Source organism: Ranitomeya imitator, chromosome 7 (assembly GCF_032444005.1).
Source record: "Ranitomeya imitator isolate aRanImi1 chromosome 7, aRanImi1.pri, whole genome shotgun sequence".
NCBI classification, from domain to species: domain Eukaryota; kingdom Metazoa; phylum Chordata; class Amphibia; order Anura; family Dendrobatidae; genus Ranitomeya; species Ranitomeya imitator.
Window position 1 is genome coordinate 40,985,047 of NC_091288.1, and position 15,990 is coordinate 41,001,036.

Genomic DNA, 15,990 nt, shown 5'->3' on the forward strand with positions numbered 1-15,990 from the left:
GGGATTGCCTACCAGTAGTGATGAGCGAGTGTACTCATTGTTCTGGTTTTCCCGAGCACGCTCGGGTGGTCTCCGACTAGTATTTGTAACTGCTCGGAGATTATGTTTTCATCGCCTCAGCAGCATGATTTGCGGCTACTAGACAGCTTGATTACATGTGGGGATTCCCTAGGACCAGGCAACCCCCACATATACTCAGGCTGGGTAGTAGCTGTAAATCATTCAGCTGCGGCGATGAAAGCTAAATCTCTGTACACTAACAAATACTCGGAGACCACCCGAGCGTGCTCGGAAAACCAGAACAACGAGTACACTCGCTCATCACTACCTACCAGCGGTGAGACATGCCGCCGCAGGCACTCGAACATATCGACAGTCTCAGCACATGTAGAGATTGCCTACCAGCTGGGAGACATGCCGCCGCAGGCACTCGAACATATCGACAGTCTCAGCACATGTAGGGATTGCCTACCAGCCGGGAGACATGCCGCCGCAGGCACTCGAACATATCGACAGTCTCAGCACATGTAGGGATTGCCTACCAGCCGGGAGACATGCCGCCGCAGGCACTCGAACATATCGACAGTCTCCGCACATGTAGGGATTGCCTACCAGCCGGGAGACATGCCGCCGCAGGCACTCGAACATATCGACAGTCTCAGCACATGTAGGGATTGCCTACCAGCCGCAAGACATGCAGCTGCAGGCACTTGAACATAATAATCGAACACGCCGAAGACACTCATTTAGCGCCCGTGCATTCTCGGAATAACCCCTTATCTGAGCACGTTTGCTCATCATTATTAATTATATGCAAGGAAAGATAGGTGCAGGTCATAATTCTATTTTGTCATATTTTCCTTTAGGAACCTGCTGGTGCAATAATGACATCCATGATTCTGAGTATATTTTTACACCAAACCTAACTATGATATATCCATAATTTGGTTGATAGTTAAATTTCTGTGTGGTCCTAATGCTGAAAAATCCCAGCTTTCCAATCCACAGAAGCCATTAAGTTCTCCAAGCTCTTATTCAAAGAGCATAGGCCATCAATATCATAGGCTTGGAAAACCCCTTTAACCCCTGCCTCTTGTCTTTCGCGGGTCCAGATAGTAGAGGCGTTTATATGATGCTGGTGGTTTACCCAAAAATACACTATTAAAATCCAGTCTATCAGAAAATCTCTCCTCTATGTAAACGGTTTCCTATGTTATGTTGAAGAATTGACAGTTATGCAGAGGCTGCAACCATGTGCAGAACGCTAAAACCTATGTTTTACTTGCAGTAGTTTTGCAGCAATTGCAGTCAGTTTTTTTTTTTAAATGTAATTGAAAAAATGCAATTTTGTTCTGAAATGTTCTAAATATCATTAGGTTTCAACTGTGCTCAGAGAAAAATGTGTAAAATCGTATTCACATTGGCTCTCCTGAAGAAGCCTTTGATACCGGTGATACACCCAAGTGGACTTCCTGCTACAACAACCCTTGATTTAGTACATGATCATTACTTCTTATTTGCAGTGCGTTTCTGGACTAGACAATCATAGTTGTTAATTTTTTTGTTTTCTAGAATCTGCAACGGACAAAGATATCCAGAAAACGCTTCAGGCGTTGGAACCACAAATATCTTTCCTGGAGGATTTAACCAAAATGGGGGGAGCAATGCGGACTGTCCTCACCCAAGTTCTCACTAACCAGCAATATTACAAAGACCTTTGCTGTGGTAAGTTCTAGCATTGAACCAAAACCTGTTCCCAAAGGGGGTTATATGCTTTAAAGGGAACCCAGTCATTAGATCCAAGCTGCCCGAACCTTGTGCCTCATGAATCTGAGCCTAGCTGCACGATTGCAGCAGTGTATGTTTTACTCTGAAACTCTGCAATGTTTGGGTGATGCAGTTTTGGGGGGTTTTCGGTCCATGGAGAGTGGACCATGGAGAGTGCTTATTATCACGGCATCTTTCTTCTTTTTTTGCTGGCTACAGCTACATCGCACTCATTGGGACTGGCAACGCTTTGGTACCTTTTGCGCTTATATAATCTCCGGCATAGCAGAGCTTTTGGGTCCTAGCATACCCAGATGAACTCTACCAGTGAATTCTATCATCATAGGGGATCTGATTTCCCCTGTAACTGGGCTTACTATGGATGCCCAAGGTACAGTGGAAAAATTAGTAAACAAAAAAAAAATCCTCTTATTTTTCTGCAGTTATATGGTCAACTGGATTGTGTAATTTCTATCTTCAAGGAGAGGAAAAATAAACGCAAAAATGAAAATTTTCAGAGGCAGAAAGGTTTAGCAGAGCCACAAGCGTCCTCTAGCCATTGGGGTCATAACTAACTCTGTTGTAGCTGGATTTTTTGAGATATAAAGACATTTTGCAAAAAAGGGGCACACTAGTTGATTGTTTTAAAAAAAAAAAAAAATCCTAAATGCTAGTTAGGGACCAGGTTCCTTGTGCGCCTCCTCCATAGTGTCACCTGCAGTGGGATGATATAAGGCTCGTATCCTAACATTACGGACCCCCTCCCTCCTATAAGAACAGTCCTCTGGTCTTACTCAGCTCTTGGATATTCTTTCGGATCGCTTTCCCATCGTTATGAATCACGTCTCTGTGGGTTACATGTGTGGAAGAGACAGATTGCTGTTGTAACTCAAATCAAAGTGCCAAAAATCTGGCAAAAGCCCCGTGTGCTGCGTGGGAGGCTGGCGGAGACACTTTGTGCCTGCTATCGGGGACGCTGAGCTCTGTCCACGGAGTATAGCGAAGGTTTTGTGACCAGATTGCAGCAGTGACAGTTCCCTAAGATGCAGGTGACTCTAATTTTTCCATACAGGAGGAGAATGGTCCCCTGTGTGAATTCCTTGTTTTAAAGGAAACATGTCATTAAAAAAAAAAAAGTTCAGCGCTCTGTACACAGGGGGTGTGCTGTAATCACTTGTGACTGACGTGCTTTTCTCACGTGCTGGGTTGAGTAAAATGAACAGTCAAGTGATTACAGCGTCCTCAGGGTATAGTTCCCGCTTGGTGGGGAGGGTTGGGAACCTCCAGTTACGCCCGATGGTCACATCGGGGGCCCTACAGCTTGGCCCGTTGTCCATGCTGGTGGTGGTGGGGCCTACAGCTTGGCCTAATGGCTGCGTTAAGGGTGAGGAGGCCTGCAGCTTGGCCTGATGGTTGCGCCAAGGGTGGGGAGGCCTGCAGCTTGGCCTGATGGGCACGCTGGGGGTGGGGGGCCCTACAGCTTGGCCCATTGTCCACGCTGGGGGTGGGGGGCCTACAGCTTGGCCCGATGGCTGCTCCAGGGGTGAGGTGGCCTGCATCTAGGCCCGATGGCTGCGTTAAGGGTGAGGGGGCCTGCAGCTTGGCCTGATGGGCACGCCGGGGGTGGGGGCGGCCTGCAGCTTGGCCCCATGGCCACGTCAGGGGTGGGGGGCCTGCAGCCTGGCCCAATGGCCGCGCCAAGGGTGGGGTGGCCTGCAGCTTGGCCTAATGGCCGCGCCTACGGTGGGGTGGCTTGCAGCTTTGCCTAATGGCCGCGCCAAGGGTGGAGTGGCCTGCAGCTTGGCCTAATGGCCGCGCCGGGGGTGGGGTGGCCTGCAGCTTGGTCCCGATGGCCGTGGGTGGGGTGGCCTGCAGCTTGTCCCAATAGGTGCCCCGGGGGTGGAGAAGCCTGTAGTTTGGCCCGATGGTCGTGCCAAAGGTGAGGTGGCCTGCTGCATTGTCCATTATAAGTCGGTGTAGTCCATCGGATGCCGCCGGTGTCCTTTATGCCATTGCCACAGCGCCCGGCTATCTAGTCCTAGGAAAGAACAGAACTGATAACGCTGTGAAGCTTTTCTACTTTATGTCACGCCACCAAAGAGCCTTTTCTGTTGGACTAGTGATTGTGTGTGTGTGTGTCCGGCTGACTAATCCTCGTCATAGCCAGACCAGCCATCTTCTCTCCTTTGATGGCAAAGGGGGCTGGCTTGACTATGAAAATTTGCAGTCAGCCAGGCCCCTTGTATGAAATATGTTTAATTTAAGGGATACCAGTTGTGGCCACTGCCTTTCAGGGCTTATGCACAGCATTCTATAATGGTGTAGATAAGCCCCCAATCTGACAAGATAAGAAAAATAAGTTTTATTATACTTACCGGGGGGGGATGCGGTCCGGTCCGGTGGGTGTCCCAGGTCCATCACCTCCCATCTTCTTATGATCGCAGCCCCCTCCCTTTACGTAAAGTGTCTGTTTTTACTATAGGTTCCGTGGAGAGTACAGATACGAAGAGTCATGAAAAGTACCTTATTGCCCTAAAGGGGTCTGGCCTGGCATTTCCTGAAGAAAAGCCATCAGCTGTGAGCCAAGAGCAGGGCGCTACCAGTGCATCGCCAGCGCAAGGTTTGTAAGAAGAGTCTTCGGCTGTTAGTGCAGCGCTTTGTATGTGGAGTTGTTATCGGCGTGGCTCCTACGGTCTCTGCCGTCTGTACATTGACTTTCTTTATGTAAGTTTTTAATGTTACATAGTTAACGATATTCGTGATATTGTACATTTTGAAAAGTGCGTAAATGAGGCAGCAATAGATTTGAGTCTTGTATACTGTGTATATAATTTATTTGATGTTTGAACCCAATAAGGATGCTGACAATTTTTGTTTGGTGATTTAAATTTTTTTCCCTCCCTTGTCAACATTTTATGGATTTCATTCTTACATCCTTAACTGTGCAAATGCCCTGACAACCTGAATCTCTGGGGCAGTGCAATCACGGCAATACCAAACATGTAGAGTTTATTGTTATACTATTTTGGTGGCTTTAAGAAAAAAAATTTCTGAGCTTTTGTAAATAAGAAATAAAAATTTCCAAGACCTGTAGCCTTTTTAATGTTCTGTCTATGGAACTGTTAGGGCTTGTTGGATTTTTTATTTCTTCAACTTTTGAGCCACTAGTACAATTGACAGTAATTTATTTTACATACAAGTTTTGATTAGTGATGAGCGGGTATACTCGTTGCTCGAGTTTTTCCGAGCACGCTCGGGTGGTCTCCGAGTATTTGTGACTGCTCGGAGATTTAATTTTTGTTGATGCAGCTGCATGATTTACAGCTCCTTGCCAGCATAAGTCCATGTGGGGGTTGCTTCCACATGTAATCAAGCTGTTTAACAGCTGTAAATAATTCAGCTGCGGCGGGGAAAACTAAATCTCCGAGCACTAACAAATATTAGGAGACCACCTGAGACTGTAAACAGGAAGGTTGCTCAGGCACCTCCCCAGTGGGGAGGAGGCAACATATACATAATGTCCCACAGCCATTGGCTGGGGAGGAAATGGCAAGTGCACGCGCTGACCCTTTAAGAGGGTGGGAGCGCACGCGTGCGTGCCTTAAGGACATGGCTAGAGGACCAGCTGGAAGCATGCAGAGCATGGAGAAGGGAAGAACTGTCTGCAGCATGGGTGAGTGAAGAAACACGCTGGAGACCCTGCCTGTCAGCATGGTGGCTCAGTGGTTAACACTGTTGCTTTGCAGCGCTGGAGTCCTGAGTTCAAATCCCACCAAGGACAACATCTGCAAGGAGTTTGTATGTTCTCCCCGTGTTTGCGTGGGTTTCCTCCGGGTTCTCCGGTTTCCTCCCACATTCCAAAGACATACTGATGGGGAATTTAGATTGTGAGCCCCATCGGGGACAGCGATGATGATGTGTGCAACCTGTAAAGCGCTGTGGAATGTTAGAGTCTGAGTTTCATGGGGATGACGATTTTCACTATATACTGCTACAATGTACTATATAGCATAAACGAATATATATATATATATATATATATATATATATATATATATATATATATATATATATATATATATATAAACTCAGCCTTTAGCTGAACTTCACAGGGGTAAACAGGAGAACCAATATGACAGTGACAGGTGCCTTTATTTAACCCGCAGCTGCCATGGTTGCCCATTGGTTCCCTGCGAGCGCATCATGCGGGACTAATGAGAGCTGGCACTGGTGACTGCGCCATTTAAACTCAGCAGTCAGAGATCGACGTGGGCATTTAAATGGTTAACTGCAGCAGTCGTAGCCGAGTAGTGCCTGATGCCGCCTGTCGAGGGAGCTCTGTTGCTGACACTGCCGTCCTCACCCTCTTCCATGTCCTATGTACATGGATGTCGTTTTGCACGAAGGGGTTAAAGGCTCGCTAACACTGCTAAGTCCACGTGTCCTCCATATAAGCTGCTACACTTGTTAGAAGTTGCAGTCCGTTGTGCAGGATTTGGACATCTTGGAAGACGTCCAGCCTGAGCATTGCCAAGGGTTTGGTTTCAGAAAACCTTCAAGGAGTTCTGCAGCATGTGCTACAGGTCAGGGGCCAATATATAACGCAGTGTGCCTATATTGTGCCATTTGTTGGGTACAAGTTCTCACGTGTCAGAATGAATAAATGTAAACATCCATAATTATGTACTTTTTTTTTTCTTTTCTCCCTTTTTTTTTTTTCAAATAGAAACTGCTGGAGCGAATGCAGCATCCGCACCGTCCGATTCTTCCGATGAGGTTGGTGAATTAAAATCTTCTTATTTTAATTTTGTAGCTTTCCTCCTCCCTCTGCTCATGACATAGCGAGGAGACATCAGGTCGGTGGTTGGGACATGTCAGAGTTGTCATTCTGCCGGCACGTGATCTCCTTATACTCCCCATACATCGGATTCTTTGTGTAAGAGGAGTATATCCGCCAGTGATCAGTCTTTACTAACGTACCACCGTCTTTATAGAATTTGCATATTCTGGTTGGACTAAAGTTGTATTGAATTTTCCAGGAGGATCAGGACGACCAACCGTCAGTGGGGAAACGGAAAAGAGTAAAACTCAGCACCAGCGCCAAAGGTACGAACACGTCTCCATGACCCCGCTGACTTGTCCTAGGACTGTCACTGACAACAAACATCTGAAATGTCAAGCGTCTTACGTTACACATCTTGGAACACCCCAAACCGCACCCTACAAGACGTCAGCGCTCCTCACTCGGCCTTTCCAGCTTCTCATGTACATGCTATAAAATTACGTCATTTCACCCTGGTGCTCGTTGGACGCAACGTTGAATGACTAGCGTAAAATAGCGTGGTTTTTTTTATATGCAATGTTTGAAATCTTGAGCTATGTTAACACGCTGCTTTTTTGCAGTGTTTTTTTTTTTTGCTGCGTTTTTAACGTTATTTTTTTCAGCTGTTTCACAGCACCAGCAAAGTCTGAGACTTCAGAAATCTCGTGCACACACCTTGTGTTTTTTTTCCCTGTTTTGTCAAAGAGCTGCGTTTTTGCAGCGATTTTCACCCATTAAAGCAATGGGTGTTGCAAAAATACAGGTATCCATTTTTTTCTGCTTTTTTGGGTGCCTAAACCTGATGAAGTTGAATCAGATTATATTTTTATGCACTAAACTTTATCAGCAAGAGACAATGTACCCTGACAAAAAAGCTGCAAAAACCAGAGAGGCAGCGATGGAGGTGCAGGAATTTGGGACATTGTTATGCAGGTCTAATATAAATGAACACATGGAAATTTGACATTTTGCAATCTTGCAGTATGGTTTGCAAAAGCGTTCATGAAACTGCAAAAACACATTTTTGTTTTTTGTTTTTCTATAGAAAAACATATTTGTAGAGTCATTTGGAAAAACCTCAAAGGGGACTGATCCCATAAATAAATGTTGATCTTTGTGACACCCAAGTGAATTGTTTTGATCAGATTGTCTCCAGTGCGTCGTCTTCCTCCATAAGAATCATTGACGCCAGTTGCTAGCGGTTTGGTGAATGATGAAGTCTGTTCGTTCATTCTCTTTTTTTTTAATTCTATCCTCATACAGATCAGTCCATCATGGATGTTTTGAAGCATAAATGTTTTTTAGAGGAATTGCTCTTTTGGACAGTAAAGTATGAATTTCCTCAGAAGATGGTCACCTTCTTGCTTAATATGTTACCAGACCAAGAGTATAAGGTAAATCGCACTAATACGTTTTTGGGTATATGTGAGTCAACACTTGTGGTGCCGCCTGAGATCATAGTAACGTAGTGACTTCATTTTTAGTGATCACTGGGTATAGTAGTTGTCACGGATCCCTTCTCCGTGGTGTCACTAATTCGTCACGTGCCTGCTCTCACACGTGACTTGGGGTTGTGCCTGCAAGAGTTAATCTATCTCCCCACTCTGTCCAGCATTCAACCTCTGGCCTATGCTGTAATGTGAGCATAAATCACACACCGACCCAGGCCACACACCCGCTCATACACGCTGCCACCACTCACCGAATACACGGGCGATGAGTCCCAGAAATATCAATACTAATAATGTCTATCACTCATAAGGCTCACACACCTTAGGCTATGGATTCTTTTAGAACATTCAAGGGTCAACTTGTTAAAGTTTTATACTTTAATAACAAAAGGGCAGTGCTTACAATAAGAAAAAGGTATAAAAATATGATAATAAAAAGACATACAACTTATGCAAAACAGTATAAAAATAAAGAGGAGAAACTTACAGAAATTATCTAACTGGTAGTTGCTTTCTGCTCCCTGAGGGTAGGACGGATGTAGCTTGGAACACATCAGCTTCTCAGGCTGCCCCATTATGTGAACACCATTCTCTGTATGCAGCCGTAATTTGTAGCTTGGTCTGGAGGTCAGGTTTCTAGATCAACCCCCCCTCCCCCTCAGGTCTCACACACACACACACACACACACACACACACACACACACACACACACACACACACACACACACACACACACACACACTTCACCACAGTAGTCCAAACCCCACTGATTGAAATGATGAAAAATGCAAGGTTAGTAAGGGTGCTTTCACCTTGCGTTCTGTGTCCCTGTCTGGGTGTACGTCTTAAATACCCTGCAAAACTGGGTCCGGACGCGTGTGCCGACGGGGCCATAGACTGCAGTGGTGACGGCAGAGCGAACGTTGTGCAGTGCCTTGCACTTTTTTTAGGATTGTACACCTAAAGATGCAGTCTGCTACGTCTGATTGTCCGTCTCCTGTTAGCGTACACTCCCGAAAAAAGTGCATAGCAGAGCGCAACGTACGCTCAGCCGTCACCATTACTATCTATGGCGACATTGACTCATGCATCCGGACCCTGTTTTGGGAGGGATTTTGGGTATATGCCCCGATGGGGACACAGAAGGCACGGTGAAAGCAACCTAAGAGCACAGACCAAAATGTACGGGCTGGCTGTCACAGCTTCATAGACATATACATGAGGCTGTGACGCTCAGGTCGGGGAAGCCGTGGTCACGTCCGTACATTGTGGTCTGTGCGTGGACCGATTTGTACGAACGTCTGCATGAGTCCTAAGGCAATACCAAACTTGTATAGTGTGTGCATGTTTATTTGTTTTTTTTCATGAGCACCATATTATACAAATCACATGATTTCAAGAAGTGTGTAAAAGTTCCATCTTCTGAGAAAAATGTTGGAGATAAATCCATCTTTATTATATTGAATAAAAAGTCCATATAAAAAAAATTACAAGGTGCGAGAGACCGTGAACAGGCGACGCATTTTGAGCGAAACGACTCCATTTTCTTTTTGAATCCTGCTGTTTTGTCAGGATTTTGTTTATTAACACTGGACTTCATTCCACAGTGGTGAGCTGGCTTTTTCCCGTAATTTTTTTTTTCTGCTTGATTCATAAATGACATATTGACATAAATGTATAAGGATTATGTACAATATATACAGTATATTATTAGTTTTTGTTTTGCTAGCCTTTTTAGCTTGGTGAGCTGTTAGATTACGTGCTCTTAGAAATCTATAGAGATGGGATAGGTAGAAAAGAATACACACACAGACTGTGTAAGTATGCTTTTTAGTAAGTGTTTATCTCACCCCAGAGCTGGTGTCACAGCTACACTGCTCAGTTCTGCCATGTAATGTCCTCTATTCTACTTTTGAAGATGTTCTACATAAACACCGTAGTGCAGTATCTCCTCCTTTATGTTAAGGCCTAACCATTTGGTCAGTATTTTACATCTGTATTTTTAAGCCAACATCAGGAGTGGAACAATTGTAGGAAAAGTATAATAGAAACATATGCACCACTTCTGGATTTATCAACCACTCCTGGTTTTGGCTTACAAACTGATGTAAAATACTGAACGTGTGAACGCGGCCTTAAAAGCGATGTCACAGAAGCTACCTTGTCAAAGGTCACAACTGTACAGTATATTGGATGTGGTTTGTTTTTTATTTTTTTTATTTTTCTCCAGATTGCATTTACAAAAACTTTTGTTCAACATTATGCTTTCATAATGAAAACCTTAAAGAAAAGCCATGAGTCGGACACCATGTCAAACCGCATAGTGCACATCAGCGTCCAGCTCTTCAGCAACGAGGAGCTGGCCCGACAGGTGACCGAAGAATGTCAGCTCCTGGACATTATGGTCACCGTGCTGCTCTACATGATGGAAAGTTGCCTTATCAAAAGTGAATTACAAGGTATTGTCTGATTTGAGTGATTTTTACATATTCGTGTGTTGCTTTTTTTTTACACACTTTTGCAGAAAAGTATTTGACAGGAACATCTTTATGAATGCTCCTTGGTTATTTCTTGTTTAAGCTGTTTTTGAGGGTTTGTTGCTGTGTTTTTAACCCCGGGATAGTACGTCCAAGGTCAGAACGCCCGCTTTGATGTGGCCTCCGGAGGTGAGCCCGCATCAAAGCCGGGACATGTCAACTGTTTTGAACAGCTGACATGTGCCCGCAATAGTGGCGGGCAGAATCGCGATTCACCCACCGTTATTAACTAGTTAAATGCAGCTGTCAAACGCTGACAGCAGCACTTAACTACTGCTTCCGGCCATCGGGCCTGAAATGAGCGCATCTCCGACCCCGTCACGAGACCAGGGGTCAGCGATGCGTCAGCCTGACAACCAGAGGTCTGTTGAAGACCTCTATGGTTGTTGATGCCAGCTTGCTGTGAGCGCCACCCTGTGGTCGGCGCTCATAGCTATGCAGTAATTCAGCTGCATAGAGGCAATCTATCCTTTGCTCCTATGTAGCAGAGTCGGTCAGGCTATGCCAGCCTCTAGCCTCCCATAAACTTTTAAAAAATATTAAAGTTTAAATCACCCCCCTTTCACCCCATTCAAAATAAATCAATTAAAAAAAATACAACATACACATTTTTGGTATCGCCACGTTCAGAATCGCCCGATCTATGCACTAATGCTGCATTCTGACACTTTTAGTTATGCTCCCTGCACACGCTGAAATAAACGCTTATAAAATGTGCCCCCTCAAACCTAAAATCGCCAGGGAGGCGGGTCTTTCCTTCCTAATCAGACGCAGCACAGCCTTCACTCCGGGCCTGTGCGCGACGGGCGCCACCTTCTCTTGCTTCATTAGCATCCCTGGCGCCTGCGCTGTAAGTTCGAAGGGCAGCGCAACTGCGCACGCCCGGAAAAAAATACTTACAGCGCAGGCGCCGGGAACGCTGATGAAGCAAGAGGAGGCGGCGCCTGGAGTGACAGCTGTGCTGCGTCTGATTAGGAAGGAAAGACCCGCCCCGGGACGATTTTACGGTATGAGGGGGCACATTTTATAAGTGATTATTTCAGCGTGTGCAGGGAGCATAACTAAAAGAGCCACCTTGTCAGAATGCAGCATTTGTGCAGCACAAAGTGGCTCTTTTAGTTACAAACGCCTAAGGGGGTGACAGGTTCCTTTTAAGTCAAGCACTCAGAGCCGTCTTTTGTCAGATTTGCACTCCAAGTAACTGATTATAAAAAGGTGAAGTTGCCTTTAAGTGAATCAGTCTTGGAGATTCGGCCATTGTAATATGTATTAGAAGCTCTTGAGATACAGGAATATTTCACTCTAGCAGTAACTCCCATAGATTTCAATGCACAGAGGTTTTAGTTTTGGGCCCTAAATATAAAATCCGCCATACGGCTCCAGAGGTACGGGCCTTTTTATCTAGTGCACATTTTTAAGGCCTTTGCCAACGGAGCGTTGCTCGCAAAGTAATTATGCAGAGGATCAGACAAGTTACGTCCCCTTGTGAAGACCATAAAATTAGTGCTAAATATTAAGGCCCGTGACTCTGCAACTATATGGCGGATTTAGAAAGGAAAAGCTGATTAATCAGGGGAGCAGCGAGAATAAAGTAATGGCACAAACTGGACTTTTTTATGAGACCGAATGTAGAAAGAAATAACATTTCTGGTGATTTCTCCGTTTATTTGCAGTGTTTTATTTAGTGCAAAGTTCGTTCTGGTTTCATTGTTGTGTTTTTGTTTGTTTTGTCTTTTCTACCCATTTATTCCACTTTTTCAGATGAAGAGAACAGTTTACACGTGGTTGTGAACTGCGGAGAGGCGTTACTGAAGAATAACACGTACTGGCCGCTAGTTAGTGATTTTATCAATATTCTCTCCCACCAAAGTGTAGCTAAGAAATTCTTAGAGGATCATGGGCTATTAGTTACGTGGATGAATTTTGTATCGTTTTTTCAAGGTAGGTGAACTTCACAGGAGTCTACGCTGTGCATTTGTTTCCTACTGCTTGCAATCAGTTTGCTGCTTTTTTTTTTTTTTTTTTTTTGCTCTGGTCACTCTTCCCCTATTAAACCAGATATTTATTATTGGGATTAAACTTTAAAGCAGATCTGTCATCAGATTTCACGTTATAAACTGCATATATTATTAAATATAACTAGTAGACCTGATGAGGCTGGTGTACTTACTTTGAAAATGGATGTCAGAATGGAGATTGTGGTTTTTTTTTTTGTTTGTTTTTTTTATAAATCCTGCCAAAGACTAAGAGAGTTGGACTCCTATAATTCTTGTTTTACTATCCTCTCAACCCTCCATCCTTTTAGTCACCCCAACCCGGTGTCCACCACTTGCTTCCCGCTGCCTCCTTTGCTCAGATCTGCGCTCTCTTTTCCTCTTACTTCCAAAGTAGCATAGGGAGATTCTGAACCATGTCTTTCCTGCCTTCCTTATTCCAAAGCTCGAGAAAGGCAGGGGAGACATTGTGTAGACTTACCGCTGCACTCCCCGTGTCACTATGGATAGTCCTCTTTCAAGCAGGAGGAAAAGATCGCAGATCTAAGCGGAGGAGGCAGTTGTAGGTAAATGAAGGTCACCAGGTACCTGTGAAATGTTTAGTCATATCAGTCCCAGGATGGAGGGTTGTGTTGACTCTAGCTGGAATCATAAAATGCAAGAAAACTTTTAAAAAAGGATTATACAACCATTCTGAGATGGCTTTTCAAAGTAAGTACACCGGCTTCATCAGGTCGGGATCATTTAATATAAGCAGCTTATAATGTGAAATCTAGTGACGGATCCACTTTAGAGAGGTTTTCGAGGATTACCAAAAATTGACGTCCTTTTCTCAGGATCAGATCAGAGGTAGTCCTACTCTCGCTGATCAAAGATTGGTTACAAAGCTCAGTTCTGGACTTTTGGTAGTCGATCTGCCGAATAACATAGATCAGTCCAATCCTAAACTGCAGAGTTGTGCACAAAAATCAGATGTCTCTCTAAAGCAGTGTTTGTCAACTCCAGTCCTCAAGACCCCACAACAGGTCATGTTTTCAGGGTTTCCTTAGTAGTGCATAGGTGATGGAATTAATGCTTGAGCAGGTGATGAAATTATCACCTGTGCAATACTAAGGAAATCCTGAAAACCTGACCTGTTGTGGGGTCTTGAGGACTGGAGTTGACAAACACTGCTCTAGAGCACTACGGCCTCAAATTAGCTGATGGTCAGTGGTGCCGAAAGTTGGGGGTGCGCACGGAGATGCTCCTCTTAATGAATCAGGAGCGTCTGACAGTAAGATTTTCAGCAGAAGCAACATCATAGCTTGTCATGATTTAGACGAGTTGTGGCGTCACATCCCCGTCCCACCCCAGCTCTTGCAGAAAATGTTAATGTTGTGAAAACATCAGAAGTCGCAGATTTTTTCCCAAGTTGTGCAAAAATGTTTTCATTTTCAAAGCAATTTGCTCCATAATTCTGGTGATCGGAGCATGTGTACGCCCCCCTATATTATTTTCATTCACTATTGTTATTTATTTATTTACTGCGGTGTATTTGCTTATGTTTTTATCTTGGGTTTCGTCTGTTTAGAGGCCAGTGTGAACAATCGCCTACATGATGCACACAAACTTATATTCCAGTTCATCTTTTTAGGTTTTTGTAAACCATTTACTGATTATATTTTTGAGGTTTCGGCTGACTGCTTTTGTCTTTTTTTTTTTTTTTTTTCCAGGTATGAATTTAAATAAGCGGGAACTCAATGAACACGTAGAGTTCGAGTCCCAGACTTATTATGCTGCATTTGCTGCTGAACTTGAAGCCTGTGCCCAGCCAATGTGGGGTCTCCTGTCACACTGCAAAGTGCGGGTGAGTATCAATCCGTGCTGTCTATACACCATTATACACAGCCTGTATGCTCAGCTGTTTTTTAAAGTATCACTCCAGCTACTCCAGAGAATTCGGCAATATTCTAGCTGTGTAATTTTTTTATCCTTCCAGCTTAGTTACCGTATATACTCGAGTATAAGCCGAGATTTTCAGCCCATTTTTGGGGGCTGAAAGTCCCCCTCTCGGCTTATACTCGAGTCATACCCAGGGGTCGGCAGGGGAGGCGGGCGGGGGCTGTCTAGTTATACTTACCTACTCCTGGAGCGGTCCTTGCAGTCCCTGCTTCTCCCAGCGCTGCATCTTCTTCCTGTATTGAGCGATCACATGGTACCGCTCATTACAGTCATGAAAATGCGGCTCCACTTCCCATAGTGGTGGAGCCGCAAATTCATGACTGTAATGATCTGTAACTGTGATCACTCAATACAGGAAGAAGATGCAGCGCTGGGAGAAGCAGGGACTGCAGGGACCGCGCCGGAGCAGGTGAGTATACGGGGAGCGCTGCGCGATATTTACCTGCTCCTCGTTCTGGTGCGGCTCCGTCTCCAGCGTCCTCTGGCAGTGACACTCAGGTTAGAGGGTGCGGTGACGTAGTCAGTGCGCGCCCTCTGCTGAGCGTCAGTGCTGGAGACGGAGCCGCACGAGGAGCAGGTAAATATTGAAAGCGCCGGCGTCCTGAGCGAAGAGAGGTGAGTATGTGATTTTTTTTTTTTTTTTTTTATTGCAGCAGCATTATATATTGCACAGCTTTATATGGAGCATCTATGGGGCAATAATGAACGGTGCAGAGCATTATATATGGCACAACTTTATATGGAGCATCTATGGGGCCATAATGAACGGTGCAGAGCATTATATATGGCACAACTTTATGTGGAGCATCTATGGGGCCATAATGAACGGTGCAGAGCATTATATATGGCACAACTTTATATGGAGCATCTATGGGGCCATAATGAACGGTGCAGAGCATTATATATGGCACAGCTTTATATGGAGCATCTATGGGGCCATAATGAACGGTGCAGAGCATTATATATGGCACAACTTTATGTGGAGCATCTATGCGGCCATAATGAACGGTGCAGAGCATTATATGTGGGGCACAGCTTTATATGGAGCATCTATGGGGCAATAATGTACGGTGCAGAGCATTATATATGGCACAGCTTTATATGGAGCATCTATGGGGCCATAATGAACGGTGCAGAGCATTATATATGGGGCACAGCTTTATATGGAGCATCTATGGGGCCATAATGAACGGTGCAGAGCATTATATGTGGGGCACAGCTTTATATGGAGCATCTATGGGGCCATAATGAACGGTGCAGAGCATTATATATGGCACAGCTTTTATATGGAGCATCTATGGGGCCATAATGAACGGTGCAGAGCATTATATGTGGGGCACAGCTTTATATGGAGCATCTATGGGGCCATAATGAACGGTGCAGAGCATTATATATGGCACAGTTTTATTTGGAGCATCTATGGGGCAATAATCAACGGTATGGAGCATCTATTTTTATTTTTGAAATTCACCAGTAG

The 15,990-nt window shown here is 44.8% G+C and overlaps 1 protein-coding gene across 2 annotated transcripts in view; it reads left to right on the forward strand.

Moving 5' to 3' along the window:
- UBR3 (ubiquitin protein ligase E3 component n-recognin 3) overlaps positions 1–15,990 on the forward strand; it is a 171,625-nt gene that overhangs the window by 30,437 nt on the left and 125,198 nt on the right. For both annotated transcript variants that reach the window (XM_069733106.1, XM_069733107.1), the window contains exons 3-10: positions 1,573–1,725; positions 4,250–4,387; positions 6,494–6,543; positions 6,807–6,873; positions 7,853–7,983; positions 10,272–10,500; positions 12,340–12,519; positions 14,285–14,418. In XM_069733106.1, the coding sequence (XP_069589207.1) occupies positions 1,573–1,725; positions 4,250–4,387; positions 6,494–6,543; positions 6,807–6,873; positions 7,853–7,983; positions 10,272–10,500; positions 12,340–12,519; positions 14,285–14,418 (1,082 nt within the window). The remainder of the gene's footprint in view (positions 1–1,572; positions 1,726–4,249; positions 4,388–6,493; positions 6,544–6,806; positions 6,874–7,852; positions 7,984–10,271; positions 10,501–12,339; positions 12,520–14,284; positions 14,419–15,990) is intronic.